Genomic DNA, 18,629 nt, shown 5'->3' with positions numbered 1-18,629 from the left:
ACCCCCACTATTTGTGCTCTGTCTCAAATAAATAAAATCTTAAAATAAATAAATAAAACATACGTAAAACTTTTACTCTGCAAAAGGAAAACATCAAGAAAATGAAAAGGCATGCCCATGTAGTGAAGCAACAGGAAATCTTGTATGTTGCTGGTGAGAATGAATAATGGTATAGTTACTTTGGAAGACAGCTTGACAGTTTCTTACAAAATTAAACCTACACTTATCATAAGATCTAACAATCAAGCTCCTTGGTATTTACCCAAAAGAGTTGAAAACTTATGCCCATATATAAACCTACACAAGGATGATGATAGCAAGTTCGTTCATAAAGGCCAGATCTTGAAAGCAACTGAGATGTCTTTCAATAGGTGAATAAGTAAACTGGTACTTGCAGACAATAGAATATTATTCAGCACTAAAAATAAATGAGTTATTCAGTCATGAAAAATCACAGAGAATCTTTAAATGTATATCACTAAGAGAAAGAAGCCAATCTGAAAATGCTACATTCTGTGTAATTCCAAGAATATGACATTCTAGAAAAGGCAAAACTATGGAGACAATTGAAAAGATCAATAGTAGCCAGCAGTGTGTTGGATGGAGATAAACAGGCAGAGTATAGAGTATTTTTAGGGCAGTAAAACTCTTGATATTATAATGAAAGATATATGTCATTATACATTTATCCAAACCCAAAGGATGTATAATATCAAGAGTGACCTCTAAGGTAAAAGTTTTGGGTGATTATAACATGTTGATATATGTTTATCCTTAGTGGAAAAAAAGTAACACTCTGGTGAATGATGTTGATAATAAGGGAGTCTATGCATGTGGGGGGCAAAGGGCATATGGGAAATCTCTGTACTTTTTTCTCAATTTTGTTATAAACCAAAAATCGCTCTAAAACTCAAGGTCAAAAAATCTTTGGGAACAAGGTGAACCATCTGTCTTCACAAGAAAATGCAGAGGTTGAGTGTGTTGTATTGAAGGTTTGTTTTTTATTTGTAGTGTTTATATAGGCCCAGGTTTTGCATAAATTTATTTATTCAAAAACATTTATCAAGTGCCAACCATGTAGGGGGGCTCAATCTGTAGATAAACTAAATAATCATCTTTGCTAAACTTGAAATTTAAGAATGTATGTATGTATATAGTACAGTTAGTTTGATTTAAGGCAGCAAATCCCTTTGCCAGGCCCTGACTGGGAATCAGGAGTCTGGCATCCTATTTCTGCATCAGTTGGCTACTATCCAAGGAAATGTTGCTGTTCAACTCATTTTGCTTGCCTCAACCTCTAATATTCAAATAATAAACATAGTTCTGTCCATATAAAAATTATAAAATGTTTACATGTTTATTTAATTTTTACATCTATTCTGGGGAAGGCTTTATTATGTAAATGTTACAGATGAAGAAACTGAATCTCAACGACTATGAATTTTATAAGATTTCCAGGGCTTGAACCCAGTTTCTTTCCACCATACTCCACTGTCTTCCAGCCTGAATTCTAGGAGTCTGTTCAGCTACAATTTATTTATTTATTTATTTATTTTTAAAGATTTTATTTATTTATTCATGAGAGACAGAGAGAAAGAGGCAGAGACACAGGCAGAGGGAGAAGCAGGCTCCATGCTGGGAGCCAGACATGGGACTCGATCCCTGGACTCCAGGATCATGGTCTGGACTGAAGGTGTCGCTAAACTGCTGAACCACCTGGGCTGCCCCTCAAATTCAAATAAATTGAAAAGAAGGGCACCCCCTACGACCCAGCAATTGCACCGTTGGGGATTTACCCCAAAAATACAGATGCAATGAAACACTGGGACACCTGCACCCAGATGTTTCTAGCAGCAATGTCCACAATAGCCAAACTGTGGAAGGAGCCTCGGTGTCCGTCGAAAGATGAATGGATAAAGAAGATGTGGTTTATGTATACAATGGAATATTACTCAGCCATTAGAAATGACAAATACCCACCATTTGCTTCAACGTGGATGGAACTGGAGGGTATTATGCTGAGTGAAATAAGTCAATCGGAGAAGGACAAACATTATATGGTCTCATTCATTTGGGGAATATAAATAATAGTGAAAGGGAATAGAAGGGAAGGGAGAAGAAATGGGTAGGAAATATCAGAAAGGGAGACAGAACATAAAGACTCCTAACTCTGGGAAAGGAACTAGGGGTGGTGGAAGGGGAGGAGGGCGGGGGGTGGGGGTGAATGGGTGACGGGCACTGAGGGGGGCACTTGACGGGATGGGCACTGGGTGTTATTCTGTATGTTGGCAAATTGAACACCAATGAAAAATACATTTATTATTAAAAAAATAGAAAAAAAAGAAGAAGGGCACCTGGGTGGTACAGTCAATTGAGTGTCCAACTGTTGGTTTTGGCTCAGGTTGTGATCTCAGGATTATGAGATCAAGCCCTGTGTTGGTTCTATGCTCAACATGGAGGCTACTTAAGACTCTCTCCCTCCGCCCCTCCACACCCCACCCTATAAAATAAATAAATCTTTAAAAAATATTGAAGAGCTAAATGCCTATCTATATATCAACCTTATCTCCAGTAAGTCATATATTCAAAAATCTTGTACCAAATAGAGGATACTATGAAGAGCTACTTATGAGCATCCAAGATAGAAAACATACATATGATCATGACTTTGAGGGGATTAGAGTTAAGTAAATGAGATCAATACATGAACCCAAATAAAAGTGATAAAAACATATATTTTTTAAACAGTCCTAAACTGAGTGATGACAAGTTGAAAATATATATATATTCCTCAGGTAAAAACACAGCAGCATTTACAATTGGACAATGGATAGGGACAAGGACAGAAAGAGCTGACAGGATTGCTGAAAACTTACAGTGGTTGGAAAACTATGCATTTTATTATCATATGTCACATGGAATTAAATACCGGGGCAAGAGTGAATTGTGGGTTTGAGAAAGAATGAGTATGGATGTTATTTATTCTAAGAGATATAATGCAAGAATGGAAGAATTTCCATACTGGGTCAGGGAAGGTGATGCTGTAATTTTCAACATCCACATAATTCTCCTGCTTTCAGTCTGAGAGTGTTCCCTCCTTACACATGCACCTGTTATTTTCATAATGTCTTGTCAACCTAAAGTACAGCAAATAACATATTTTAAAATGCTACATAGTCCCATCTGAATTCAAACCCCCAATTGAGAACACCATGAGAGCAAGCAGAGATCCAGCCATCCCCCACAATCTAAGCACTTGTCCTCATGTGTGCTGTGTTTTGCAGATATTTTTTGAATAACTAACATTCTTCTCAAGGATGATGGCAATGGCTATTTCTTTATATTCTGTTTATATCTAAACAGAATATATTAGCCTCTGGGCCAATATATTTTCTTCTTAAAAAATAACATACAAAAAAAAAATAACATACAAAATGTTTAGAGCTTGAAATATTAAGTATATTGATTTCTAATACACACGATGAATTGGATATGCAAGCCAAACTAATTCATTCTATTTAATAAATGTAAAGCTTCACAATCTCTCTTGAACAACATTCTTAGACATTTTGACAATTTTTAGGCTCTAAGAATTAGCTACTTAATATTCTTCACTTACTGAAGTAAAACAGGGAAATTTTGTCTGAACTTAATTTTCACATTTCATTGGGAGAAAAGTTGTCTCCTCATCAGCATTCACATTTTACTTCCTGTAGCTAGTTTTTAGCAAAAACTAGTAAGTGAAAATGTCATCTATTTATTCAGTGTCCAATCAAGTATCTGAAAGATATGCATTATAGGTCCAACAAAAAGTCCAAATAAAAGAAAATATTTAAAGGGCTCAAATTATAGCAATTCCCAATTTTCCAATTATCCTCAAAGCTCTATAGCTAGGTAGGACTTCTTCTAGCACATTCAGTGAGCTCTACAAGATTATACAGAAAATATGCCCTGGATTAAGCAACACAAAGGCAAAACAACCTGCCTTCCAGTCCTCTAATGTACATTCAATCATTCCTCTGTTAGGCGGTAGGTGGTTTTGCACTATTTATTAGTGAGGAGGGAGCAGCCATGTTTTCCTATAAGTTTGCAGGCCAAATGAAACACTGTTCAGTCTTTTCAATGAAAATAATCACCATATCAGGGATGATCACCAAAAACAGCATCTACAGCAGGAATGCCGACCAGCTAGAACAGACATGGACATGAACTATACCAGTGAGAAGAGGCAGAGGAGATGCAGGCTTACCCAAAGTCAGAATGGACTGCCCCTGGAAATGTTGCCTTCAAGATGACAGATTGATCAGAAAAAATATCTTATTCCTTCTTGCCACCCCACTTTCTGCCTTCATTCTCTCCCATACATCAGTATGATATAGGAGGTATAATCTCTGTGGGGTATCTAGACTAGGGAATACCACACATGGATGAAGGCAGGGGCATTTTTCTAAAAAAAAAAAAAAAAGGGAGGGGGGATTGACTAATACACATCTATATCTTGTCTATCTATCTAAGGAATGTTAAGACCTACATCCTATACCCAACCTTCTTCTCCTTCTTGACTCCCAAAATCCTCCCAGAAATCAGGGAATTACTTCTAGGAAGGATATTGAAAGAGTCTTCTTGCAGATCTTCCTACCTTAAGAAACAAACACAGGAGAGTCTTCTCCTCTTGTACACATAGACTAAACATCCGGCACCTTGAGGTTAGGGACTGTCATGAGATTAGCTTTGCCCAATAAACTAGTGAGCAGAAATGACCTGTGTCCCTTCCAGGTGGATGTTTTTAATTGCCAGTTTGTTTCTCCACCCCTGATTCCCCATGCTCTGGTGATCATGGAAGCATGTGTTAATATGGAGTTAAGGTATTAAGTTATAACGGAGAGAATTACCTGGATTGGTAGTGGACATTGCTACCAATAATTTAGAGGCATTTGTTTTTCTAGCCTGATCTCCCTATCCTTCTGTCATATGCAGATTTCCTAATAAGCATGGAAACAAGACCACACTTCTCTAATCATTACAGAGCCTCAAGCTCACAATTCTAATTCAGTTTTTCACTCTGTACTTTTAAATATTAGCACATAACCATGAATTAGGGATTACCACTTATCTAAAATAAATATGTAACATGAAAAAAGTCATATTCACAAGCAGAAAAAACTTCCGCTAAATAACATTCTTCAGAGGGAAGAAATTTTTGAAAAAAATAATACTGTAATTGACATCTTAACAAGGCCTGAGAAGACAAAAAAATAAGACTATATTTTGAAGAAAAACATCTACTTTAATAAACCTAAAATCTGAGTGCAAGAAAGAAAGTCTAAACAAAAAGACTGAAGAATTAAGTTTAGGACATTTCCCAGAAAGCAGAATAAAACGATGGAAACTAGAAAAGGAATTCAAGAGGACACCTTCTAGAAATCCAACATTCAAATAATGGGACTTCCAGACACAACAAAGAAAATGCAGGACAATCAACAATGAGAGAATTCAAGAACATTTCCCCAGAAGGACATGAGTTTCTAGATAGGAAGAGCCACTAGGTTCCCAGCACAACAGATGTAATTGTCCCACGCTAAGGGATATCACGATGAGATTTCAGAACACAGTGAAAGAGATATCACTACATTTCTCTGTATACTATACATCTTTTTTGTTTTATATCCTTAAATAAGCCTTGCTGTCGGCTTTTAATTTTATTATGTTATAGTCAGAGAACTCCTGTTTTGTTAAAATTACTTATGGATATTTGCTTTGTAGCCTGATATGTAATCTCCTTTGTAAATGTCTTATGTATGCTTTAAAAGAGTGTTTATCCATTGGTCAGTAAGTTCATTATGCTACTGTAACTCTATCTTGCTGGCTATATTCATTTATTACGTCAAGCTTGTAAAAGTCTGTATCTGGAGCTGGTGCAATAAGTATAATGGGTAGCATTATCTGAGGTTAGTATCTGAGGTTAGAACCAATTAAAACATAAGCACACACATAAAAATAAAAATATCAGCTATTTTATAGTTAAGAACTAAACTAGAGAATGTGCTTATATGTGATATCCAATCTCTCATCCAGGAATTACCATTAGGTCAGAAATGTAGCTAGAAAACTATAGTTATTCCATGCAAAAACAGTTGGCCTCAGCTCATGTCATAAAGAAGAACAGGGAAGAATGTACCCTCACTGTGGGCAAGTAAATCCAATCCAAAGAGAAAACTCTAAAAGGTCAACATTCTGGTTTTTCCTTCCCAAACTGCTAGCCAGAGTGTTGTGTTCTCTTTCTATGTGAAGGAACTGGTGAGGTAGGGCAAAGAGATGTAAGGAGTGTTACTAGAAACCAAGGCAAGAAGGCCAGGGAGTTTTTTTTGTTTTGTTTTTTGTTTTTTTTTTTTTTGCCCCCCAAAGACTCCGGTTATATATATCTATATCTTCACTGATTTTCATCTGCTTGAGCCATTTATTACTGAGGCATTGGGATCAAAATCCTCTACTGACTGTGGAGGTGTCCATTTGTTACTTTATCCAATTATTTTCCTTCATTGATATTTATTTTAAGAATATTAAAGGTAATTTAGGCTCAGAATTATGTGTTGAATTATTTGTCTTGTCATTATGTAATGAATTTTCTTCTCCTTTTAAATGCTCAAAATCATTTTCTTTTTCATTCCTATGATGACAGCTCTCTTTTGGTTATTATTTGCTTGTAGTATATTTTGGCAAGCATTTACTCTCACCCCTGATGTATCATTTTGTTTTAGTGTGCTGCTAGATAGATTTTTAAAAAATCCAAATTGTCTGTTCCCTAATTTGATTTAGTTCATTTCACTTAGATATTACTAAATTATTTGCATCGGTTCTAACATCTGATTTTGTGTTTTCTATTTGTCAGGCATTTTTGTGTGTTTGTTCTTTTCTGACTTCCACTAGATTCTATTAATCCCCCTTTTCTCAGTAGATTAGAAACATATATATCCCATATTAATTGTTTGCTATGTCTTGAGGTTTTACATTTAAATACATCATTTTCCTGACAGCAACTAAGGTTAATTAATATTTCTCACTTCTTCCCAAATATACAAACACTTTAGAATGTTTTAACATTTACAAGTATTTCAATCATATCCTGTTTTTATGCCCCTAAACTAGTCATTCTATTATTTTTTTCAACTAACACACTTAATATATAATCTAGCTGTTTGCCAATTGATTTGATCATGTCATCCCATTCCTTCATTTGGCTCAGTTTCTTGAATTTTTACACATACTCTTTAATAACACATTTAGAATTGTTTGGGAGTGTTAAAAACTTACTCTTTGTTTGAAAAGCTTTATTTCTTCCACACAATTAAACTCTGTATAAAATTCTGCATCTTTTCATGTTTAGAATCAACTTTTCTTATTCTATTATCTGTTTTGCTCTTGAAAATTAATCTATTTTTTTTTTCTGTTAAGGGCAATCTGTCTTTTTCCTGGATACTTTAAAACTTTTCTGTTTGGAGACTTCCAGGGAAGAGAGCAGAGTGTTAGAACCTTAAATTCACCTTGTCCCACGAATATGTGTCCCACATTAGTGTAAATGCCTGAGGAAATGACCCAAAAACTGGCAGAAAAAAACTCCACAACTAAATGTCAGTAAGAGGCCACATTGAAGAGGATCGAAAGGGTGGAGAGGCAGGGAGTTAAATACCATGGGTCTGGCCACAGGTGTGAGGGAGCCACCAACATGGAGAGAGGTGAGAAACAGGCTATCATACCAAGGAGCCTGAATGGTGAAGACAATAGTATTTGGCTTTAAAAATCAAGGAACTGAATTTTGTGAGTTCTTACAAGCAGAAAGATCTTTTTTCTTTTATGAATGAATGAATGAAGTTTGTTTATTTATTTAACGGAGAGCACAAGCAGGGGGACCGGCAGGGAGAGGGAGAAGGAGTATTCTCGCTGAGCAAGGAGCCAGATGTGGGGCTTGAGCCCAGGACCTTGGGTTCATGACCTGAGCTAAAGGCTGATGCTTAACCAACTAGGTGACTGAGGCTCCCCAACCAGTGAGATCTTAATGCCTGTAACTCTAAATATCAGCAGGCTCAGCTCTGGAAGAGTCCAGAGGGCAATAGAAAGCTGAGTCCATATCCTTAAAGAGACAGCATGACAAATAGCAGAGAAGCACAGAAACAGCAGTTTGAAAAACACCTGGGACATACAGGAAAGGGAATTATTTACTAATCTCAGAGTTCCCAAAAGGACTTCTCCAGGAACAAAGGAGCTGGCAACCACCGTTTTCCTCTCCCAGCCCCATCATAAACACATGGACATCTATAAGAACCAGCACACCAGCATTCACTACTAACTTGCTTACATCATGCCCTGTCCCTACTAGCAGGACTTGCCTCTGTCCCAGTGCTGTAGGTCCCCTCTCCAAGAAGACCTGTGCAAACATTGCCAACACTGAGTCTCCCAACTGCACACTTTGCAGGACCTCAGTCTAGGTGGCAGGTGATGGTCACTTCTCACTGAGGATATGTACACTCCACCCATGCACACTTTGCAGAGTGACCCCAGTCAGCTCCAGTCTCAGTGGCAATTGGGCATCCCCTGTAGATCCACCTTGTTAAAAGTGCATGCCCTGCCTACTACTTTCCAGAGCAAGAGACATAACTGAATTTCCTAACACAGAGAAATAGACACAGTTAGACAAAATGAGGGGACCAAGCACTTGCCACCTAGACTGAGATCCTGCAAAGTGTAGAGTTGGAACAAGACAAAAAGAAAGGAATCCAAATATATCACTAAAGAAAACCAGTTTATATAAAGAGAAGACAGCAAGGGAAGAAAGGAACAGAAGATCCTGGGTGGCTCAGTCAGTTAAGCATCTGACTCTTGATTTCAGTTCTGGTAATGATTTCAGGGTTGTGGGGCTGAGGCCCACACAGGGCTCTTCACTTGGCATGGAGTCTGCTTAAGATTCTCTCTCTTCTTCTCCCTCAACTACTCCACATTGGGTGATGGAATGGATTTAAAAAAACAAGACCCATTTATGTGCCACCTACAAAACACATGCCTATTGAAAGTGAGAGATGGAGAAACATTTATCATGCAAATGGATGTGAAAAGAAATCTGAAGTAGAAAAACTTTTATTGGCAAAATCAATGTTAAAACAAAGACTGTAACAAGCGACAAAGAAGGACACTATATCATCATTAAGGGGACAATCCAACAAGATATAACAATTGTAAATATTTTGCACCCAACATGGGAGCACTCAAATACATAAAATAGTCAATAACAAATCTAAGGGAACTAATACAACATAATAATAGTAATACAATAATAGCGGGTCTTTAACATACCACTTACATCAATGCACAGATCATCTAAACAGAAAATCAAGAAGCAACTAGTGGCTTTGACTGACACACTGAACCAGATAGATATAATAGATATTTTCAGAACATTCCATTCTAAAACGAAATACACATCTTTCAAGTGCGTACAGATCATTCTCCAGAATACATTTCAGATTAGTCACAAAATAAGTCTCAACAAATTCAAAAAGATCAAAGATATGCCACTTATCTTTTCTGGACACAACACAATGAAACTAGAAATCAACAACAACAAAAAATCTGGAAAGACCACAGATACATAGAGGTTAAATAACATGCTATTAAATATTAAATGGCTCAACCTAGAAATCAAAACGGAAATCAAAAAAATTCCTGGAGATAAATGAAAACACAGTGATCCAGAATCTTTGGGATGCAACAAAGCAACATAGACCTGCCTCAAGCAGCAAGAAAAACCTCAAAGAAACAACCTAACTTTATAGATAAGGGAGCTAGAAAAAGAACAAACAAAACCCAAATCTATCAGAAGGAAGAAAATAATAAAGATTAGAGCAGAAATAAATGATATAGAAACTAAAAAGAAAGGAAAGAAAAAAGAACATATCAATGAAAACAGGAGCTGGTTCTTTGAAAAGATCAACAAAATTAATAAACCCCTAGCCACATTCATCAAAAGAGAGAGAGAGAGAGAGAGAGAACTCAAAACCAAAAATGAAAGAGGAGCAATAACAACTAACATCACAGAAATACAAAAGAGAATATTATGAAAAATTATATGCCAACAAAATGAACAACCTTGAAGAAATGGATAAATTCTTAAAATTGTATAATCTTCCAAAACAGAATCAGGACAAAATAGAAAATTTGAACACTGATTACCAGCAATGAAGTTGAATTAGTAATTCAAAACATTCCCAAAAACAAAAGTCCAGGACAAGAAGGCTTCACTGGTGAATCTTATCAAACATCCAAAAGAGTTAATATGTATTAGTCTCAAACTTCTCTACTAGAAGTGGAAAGAAAGCTTCCCAATTCAGTCTATGAAATCAGCATTATCCTGATACCATAGCTAGAAAAAGACACCATAAAAAGAGAGAACTATAGACTAATATTTTGAACGTAGATTTAAAAATCCTCAATAAAATATTAGCAAACTGAATCAAACAATACATTAAATAAATCATTCACATAGTTGAGTGGGATTTATTCCTGAGATACAAGGATTATTCGATATTCACAAATCATTGGGATACATCACATCAATAAGGATAAAACTCATATGATCTTTCAACTGAAGCAGAAAAAGCATTTAACAAAGAACATTATCCATTCATATCAAAAATCCTCAACAAAGATTATTTAGAGGGAACAGACTCAGCATAATCAAGGCCTTATATGAAAAACCCACATCTAACATCATATTCCATGCAGAAAAGCTGAGAGTGTTTTTCCTAAGTCAGGAACAAGACAGGAATGTCCACTCTCACCACTATTATTGAACATAGTACTAGAAGTCCCAGTCACAGCAATAAAAAGAGAAAAAAGAGTGGGGTGCCTGGGTGGCTCAGTCTGTAAAGCATTTGCTTTCACTTGGTCATGATCCCAGGGTCCTGGGATTGAGCCCCATGTTGGACTCCCTGCCCAATGGGGAGCCTACTTATCCCTTTCCCTCTGCCCTCTTCCTTACTATTGCTCTCTCTCTCTCACTCTGTCACAATTACACAAATAAAATCTATAAAATATTAAAATAGAAAAGAAAGAAAAGCCATCCAAATTGGTAAAAAAGAAACAAAACTTTCATTATTTGCATATCACAGGATATTATATGTAGAAAACCCTAAAGACTTTACTAAAAAACTATGAAAATAATAAGTGTATTCAGCAAGGTTGCAGAAACAAACTCGATGTACAGAAATTTATTGCATTTCTATACACTAATAATGAAGCAGCAGAAAGAGATTAAGAAAACAATCCCATTTACAACTGCACCAAAAATAATACCTAGGAATAAACTTAACCAAAGAGGTGAGAGGTCTGTATTCTAAAAATTATAAAATGTTGATGATAAAAATTGAAGATGACTAAAAGAAGTAAAAAGATATTCAATGTCATGGATTGGAAGAGAAAATATTGTTAAAATGTCCATACTACCCAAAGCAATCTACACATGTAATGCAATCCCAATCAAAATGCCAACAGCATTTGTTACAGAACTAGAACAAACAATCCTAAAATTTGTAGGGAGCCATAAAAGACCCCAACTAGCCAAAGGAATCTTGAGAAGGAAAAATAAAATTGGAGGTATCATAATTCAAAAATTTAAGTTATATTACAAAGCTACAGTAATCTAAACAGTATGGTACTGGATAGAATGAAACAGTATAGAAAACCCAGAAATGAACCCATAATTACATGGTCAATCTTTGACAAAGGAGACAAGAATATGCAATGGCGAAAAGATGGTCTCTTTAACAAACGGTACTGGGAAAGCTGGACAGCTACATGCAGAATAAAACCAGACCACTTCCATATACCATATACTAAATAAACTCAAAATGGACTAAAGACCTAATGTGAGACATGAAACCATCAAATTCCTGGAAGAGAACATAGGCAATAATTTCTCTGACATTAGCCATAGCAACATTTGTCTAGATAACATCTCCCGAGGCAAGGGAAATAAAAGCAAAAATTAACTATTAGCATCATGTCAAAACAATCCTGCACAGAAAAGAAAACAACCAAAACAACCAGCAAAGCAAAAAGAATAGGTTTACTGAGTGGGAGAAGATATTTGCAAATGACCTATCTGATAAAGGGTCAGTATCCAAAATATATAAAGAATTTATATAACTCAACAATAAAAACAATAACAAAAAATAAACTTGTCAAAAATTAATGGACTACAATTAAAAATGGACAGAGGGGGCACCTGGGTGGCTCAGTGGTTGAGCATCTACCTTTGGCTCAGGTCATAATCCCAGGATCCTGGGACTGAGTCCTGCATCAGGCTCTTTGCTTCTCCTTCTGCCAATGTCTCTGCCTCTCTGTGTCTCTCGTGAATAAATAAAATCTTTAAAGAAAAAAATGGGCAGAGGACATGAACAGATATTTTTCCAAAAGTAGCAGACACAAAAAAGATCCTCAACATGACTCATCATCAGAGAAATGCAAACAAAGACCACCTTACACCAGTCAAATGGTTAGTATCAAAAAGACAAGAAATAACAAGTGTTAGCAAGGATGTGGAGGAAGAGGAATCTTCATGCACTGTTGGAGTGAATGCAAACTGGTACAGCCACTGTGGAAGGTAGTATGAAGGTTCCTCAAAAAATTAAAGATAGAACTACCCTATGATCTAGGAGTGGTTCTACCAGGTATTTACCCAAAGAATATGAACTAATTTGAAGAGATATATGCACCGTTGTATTTATTTCAGCATTATTTACAACAGGCAAACTGTGGAAGTAGCCCAAGTATCCATCTATAGATGAATGGATAAAGAAAATGTGGTAATATTTAAATACTATGGAATATTCTTCAGCCATTAAAAAGAACAAAATCTTGCCACTTACAATAATATGGATGGAAGCAAAATAAGTCAGAGAAAGACAATACCATATTATTTCACTCATCTGTGGAATTTAAGAAACAAAACATATGAACAAAGGGAAAAAAGAGAAACAAGCCAAAAAAGCTCTTAGCTACAGAGAACAAACAGATGGTTACTAAAGGAGAGGTGGGGGGAGGGATGGATGAAATAGGTGAAGGGGATTAAAAGAACACTTATCTTGATAAGCACTGAGTAATATATGGAATTGTTGAATCACTATATTATACAGTTCTAAATAATGTAACACTGGTTATGTTAAAACATTTTTCGTAATTTTGTAATTTTCTGTATTTGTTTAAATTATCAATTTATTAATTGACATAATTATTACCAAATGCCTACTAGGTAAATATAAAAATTAATGAGGGATACCCTACCCTCAGAGAAAGGCAGCTATAGACTCAAATTTCAAATATCCCTAAAGATCATGAAAGTGTATAAAGTTATATCAAAATTTTTTGTACCAATAAAAATCTACTCTTTGAATCATTTGTAATAATGTATGCACTTAGTTTTCTTAACCCAATTTACTACTAGTAATATTTATTTTTTATTCTTATTGTACATATTAATATTTTGTGAATAAGTATATGAATATTTTCTTAATTATTCCTATAGGCTTAGGGTTAAGGTAACATATTTTAAACATTCTTATGTATTTTGGCAAATGCCCTAAAAAGAGGTTTGTATCCTTAGCAAAACTGTTATCTCCTCTCTCCCTTGCCTTTGTCACTGGACATTAGGTAATTGACATCTTATGTGTAAAATGATATTTATTTGCTTTCTAGCAAAGAAGGCTTTTCAGCTTTTCCTTAGAGCTAAATTAACCTTTTATCTTGTAAATATCCATTTACTTCCTTTCACCATTTTTCTATCGGGATTTTTGTTGTTTTCTTATGGATTTTAAGAACTTTCTATGTTAAAGATGTTGCTTCAATATGCACTGTGATATTTTCTCCACTTTGCTATTTGTTCTCATACTTTTTCATGTTGCACAGAGATTCTTTTAAGATGTTAAAGCTATGACTCTTATAGTCTGCCTAAAAATCTGTATGCTTTCCCTACCCACACAAATTTTAAAAACCAACCTGTATGATTTGTCTGCATCCTCATTATTTATAGTGAAGTCTTTGGGGGTCTTATAGGTACTTACTTTAGAGAATGCTGCGGGATAAATAACTAGCTTATTTTCCAAATACTTAATAAATTAGTCAGCACTGTATTTTGACTACCTCCTTTCTCACTGAAAATGCTGTCATTTCAAAGTTCCATAAAACAGAAGTCATGTCTCAAGCCATCCAGCCAGAACCAATGTTTGACTGCAAGTTTAATGCTTTATTTGTGTAGTGGCAGACAGCATGGTGCTCAGATCAAAGAGAATCCCATTTGACTGGGACACATCTGGGATTTAGCTACAATCATTACCTTGAGTAGACTACTATTTCAGCTCCTAATCTGTAGATGAGAAAACAATTCTACCTAACTCATTTTACTGTGTGAGAATCACAGTCCTTCTTCAATTTATTCATTCATGGTATTTATTAAAAGCACACTATGTAGTAGACATTTTTATGCCATTTCTAGAGGTAAATTATTTTGACTTTGTTGAATTCAAATAATGACCTACAGTCCCACTCCCAACATTTAAATCTGCACTACATTTTCACCATTGGTAGAAAAGACACCTGTTGGCTTTTTTAAGCCTCATCAAAATATGAAGAGGCAGCCTGTAAATGCATAATGTATATTCAGTCTCCAGCACGGTGCCTGACAGAGGAGTAGCAGAAGGTAACTTTTGCAAGTGAGTGCCCAAATTATTAATTCTTGCCCATGTAATTTTCCTTATTAAAAATAAAGAATAAATTATTCTTAAACATAGTCTTCACTGTTCAGTGAAGACAATTTTCTAAATATATGGATAGATGAAGTGGAAAGAGGGAAAAATACCCACATTCCCCTGCCACAAGAAAAAAGCCAGTATATGCATGACATAAAAGAAGCTAAAAGGGGCACCTGGGTGACTTAGTTAGGCTCTGACATGTGATTTCGACTTGGATCATGGTCTCAGGATCCTTGCATCAGGAGGACTCTGTGATCAGCCAGAGTCTGCTTGAGATTCTCTCTTTGCCTCTCCCTCTGCCCATCCCTCTTCTCTGTCTCTAAAATAAATTATTTTCACATCTGAAGTATAGATGTTATTATTAAGTGTAATAGTTCTAAGGATGATGGACCCTGAGACCCTGAACATGAGACTTAGGTAACAACAGTGAAAGATCCCTTCAAGAGCCTTGGGGTGGAGGCTGGAGTTTTGGATCTAATCTGTTAAGAAATCTGAGAGGATGGTAGATTCCTCTTTAAAAAAAAATAAAAAAGAGTGTAGAGATTACTTAAAAATAAAATCTTTCAGGGCACCGGGTGGCTCAGTGGTTGCATGTCTGCCTTTGGCTCAGGTCATGATTCCAGGATTCTGGGATTGAGTCCCGCATCAGGTTCCCCAGAGGGAGCCTGCTTCTCCCTCTGCCTATGTCTCTGCCTCTCTCTCTCTCTCTATGTGTGTGTGTGTGTCTCATGAATAAATAAGATAAATCTTAAAAAAAAAGATTACTCAAAGATTACTCTGTTTTTGTTTAACGTATTAATGTAATAAATTCCCAAACTAATTTTTTTTCTTTTACGGGTCTTTGGTTAAGCTTTGGTGTAACTTACAAGCTTCGTTAATTAAACTCCTTTAAGAAAACCATCTTTGCATCAAGTAATTGTGGGGCTAGCCTTACCACACTCAGATGTGAAAATGACATCTGATTGAAAGTGGGATATTCCACCTGGCATCACCTGACTTACAGACATAAGATTTAACATCTTTCTACTTTCATATTTTTACTCATTAGGATACCCCTGAACCCTGACCAGTGGCTGGCTGAATGAATGAAACTCAAAAAAGCATAAGAAAAAGTTACTCATGAATCCAACCCAGGCACCTCTTCAAAGTGCTTTAAAAAAGAAAAGTAAATCCCTTCAAGCTCAAATTTATACAGTTATCTTGGGGGAAAAAAATTTAATTGCCTAAAGTCCTCATAGCTCCTTGTTAAGCTCTGGCCATAACAAGAAGTATAAAACCATGACTAAAATATTCACACTCTGGTCCCTATAAAAAAAAAAAAGAAGAATCACTAGTTTATTCATCTTGCCTAATGACACAGAAGGACAAAACAGGTATCCAAACAATGAATAATAATGTAAGAGCTCAGACTGTAAAATCAATATGTCAGATCAGTAGAGCTGTGCTTCGTTTTAATGTTCTCATCTCTGAATGCAGTACAGCTTACTTTCTGAGTTATATATATGTATTGACCTAATTACATAAATATTGACTTTTCCTTATATGAGGATTTTTTTTTCAATCTCACTGTAATTACGATGTCAATATTTATGGCTGTAGCAACTTGAATTTAAACTTTATTAATTGTGAGTGCTAGTGGCATGCCATGAGATATTTCAGATGGCCACATGGTCTCAAAACACTGAAGATCCTACACAGTAGATGATAAGTCAGTAAATCCCCACATATATCGTACTAAGGTAAACTTTTTTCAGAAAATGATTATTTCATCCCTAATAATTTGGAAGCTGGTCTCCTCAGTTTGTCAGTTTTCAGAGCATTAAGAAGTAATAACTAGGAAGTACCTGGATCTTGGTCTATGATATTGCCCATTTTGTTTAATCAAACACTTCATTCCTAACATTAATTCCCATTCTATTAACAAATTCTTTGATCTGTTGACAGATATCCACACCTCCGTCCCCACAGGTGTGTATGAGTATAAAGGATATCATTTAATATTATTCTTTGATATTTTTCCAATAAGGAGCCTATGCATAGTTCAGTCTAAAAACAAAATAGGATCTGTATAAATTCTACTTTTAAAAAATGTCCTATTTCTCCTTATAGGATTTTATTTTCACTAGAAAATTTTCATATAATTACTGCAATTGTTACATATCTGAGGCAAGCAATAGTGCCAGACCTCAGGACTTTTTAATTAACTTTTTAACCAATCAGTGACACTAGAAAAATATTCCAAGTGCTTTAAAAAGCTGGAGAGATTTTTCACTTTGCTCTTACAATAATATTCAGAACTCCTACTTAAGTGCCTGCATCCTCTCATTTAAGAGGAGCAGAAGTGGGATGCCTGAGTGGCTCAGCGGTGGAGCATCTACCTTTGGCTCAGGGTGTGATCTGAGTTCTAGGATCGAGTCCCACATCGGGCTCCCTGCATGGAGCCTGTTTCTCCCTCTGCCTATGTCTCTGCCTCTCTTTCTCTGTGTCTCTCATGAATAAATAAATAAAATCTTAAAAAAAGAAAAAGAAGAGCAGAAGTAACTGCTTCTGCTAACTGCTTCACATTACCCATTTAGAGTTAGGTGAACACATAGGGGATCCTAGGATAAAACAATAGTACCTACATTTTGGGGTGAAGAAGTGTTCTAGCCACATCACGGTGAGGTGGTCATGCATGATCCTGTGTTTTCTTATTTGCTTCTGCAGGGATGCCAGAGGAGCTGAACCTCAGTGATATAAAGCAGATCCATCAGACGGGCGGAGGTAGTACTTTACATACAACTGCAGCAGGATGTTCAGCAGCAACTGAATCTACAGCATTTATACTGATGGGTGTAGTAATGTTACTTCCTTGGCTTTGGTAACTGAACTCTTCCACCTGATATACTGACCTTATTGGAGTCGTGATTTCTCCCATCTTCATCTGATTAGAATAAGATATCTTTTGAATGCAACAATTATATTTATGAAAAGGTATGTCACACTAACTTCTTATAAGCCAAGTGGGAATGTTCACAAAGCATCTAAAAATGATAGGCTGTTTGAAAACATGTCTTCTAGCATTCTAACTTAAATCTTCTTAAAGTCTAACGTATTAAACCTGCAAATGTGAAGAGCACAGAAGCAACTTTGAATAAGAAGGATTTAGTATATCTATAATTTTACTATCTTTGATTCTAAACCCTTTTCTTTATAAAAGAAAAATGTCTTAAGTTAAAAGTGTATTTGCAGAACAATGAAAACAGCACATAGTATTTCTTAAAATACTGAAATTAGAATTCCATTAAACGAATCAAAATAAATGATGGCAAGTAGTATGCATGAATTGTCAAGAGATTCTTCCATTTTTGCAAGCTATATGAAGAAATTATTTGAAGTCTGTAAGTTATAGAGTAGATTGTTGAGGAGCATTTCATGTAATTTCATTGAGGAAGCTTGATAAATTTTTTCCACTGTAACTTAGCCACTGACAAACCTTAAGCAGAGTATTTTGGTAGCATCTTAGCTTTGTTCCATTACATTCAAGATGCATCTTTCGTATTGTGGCTTTTTTCTCTATCTTTGCCTAATGGATTTAGCCATGTTGCAAACACACACTTGCTCTGGGAATATCTCTAAGAAAGCCATTAATTATTTAGTAGAAAACTTGCAAAGTGATATATTCATCCATCCTCAAAATATTATTTGCTATTTTTTAAATCGATATTAAACAATCGACTACCTATACATTTCTAAGGTTCCTATGAATATCTAAGACATGTACTAATACATAAAATATAGCATATAATCTTTTAGCTCTTTTCCTATTGCACATAAGCAGAGCTGCTAATCCAC

At 35.6% G+C, this 18,629-nt stretch overlaps 1 protein-coding gene across 1 annotated transcript in view; it reads left to right on the top strand.

Annotated features, from left to right (window-relative positions):
* Positions 1-17,825, top strand: part of GPC5 (glypican 5) — a 1,350,080-nt gene extending 1,332,255 nt beyond the window's left edge. The window contains exon 8 of the mRNA XM_041730895.1: positions 17,502-17,825. Within this exon, the coding sequence (XP_041586829.1) occupies positions 17,502-17,659 (158 nt within the window). The 3' untranslated portion in view covers positions 17,660-17,825. The remainder of the gene's footprint in view (positions 1-17,501) is intronic.
* Positions 17,826-18,629: the final 804 nt, after the last annotated feature.

The sequence above is a fragment of the Vulpes lagopus genome, chromosome 16 (assembly GCF_018345385.1).
Source record: "Vulpes lagopus strain Blue_001 chromosome 16, ASM1834538v1, whole genome shotgun sequence".
NCBI lineage: Eukaryota > Metazoa > Chordata > Mammalia > Carnivora > Canidae > Vulpes > Vulpes lagopus.
This window is presented reverse-complemented; position numbering and strand designations above follow the sequence as displayed.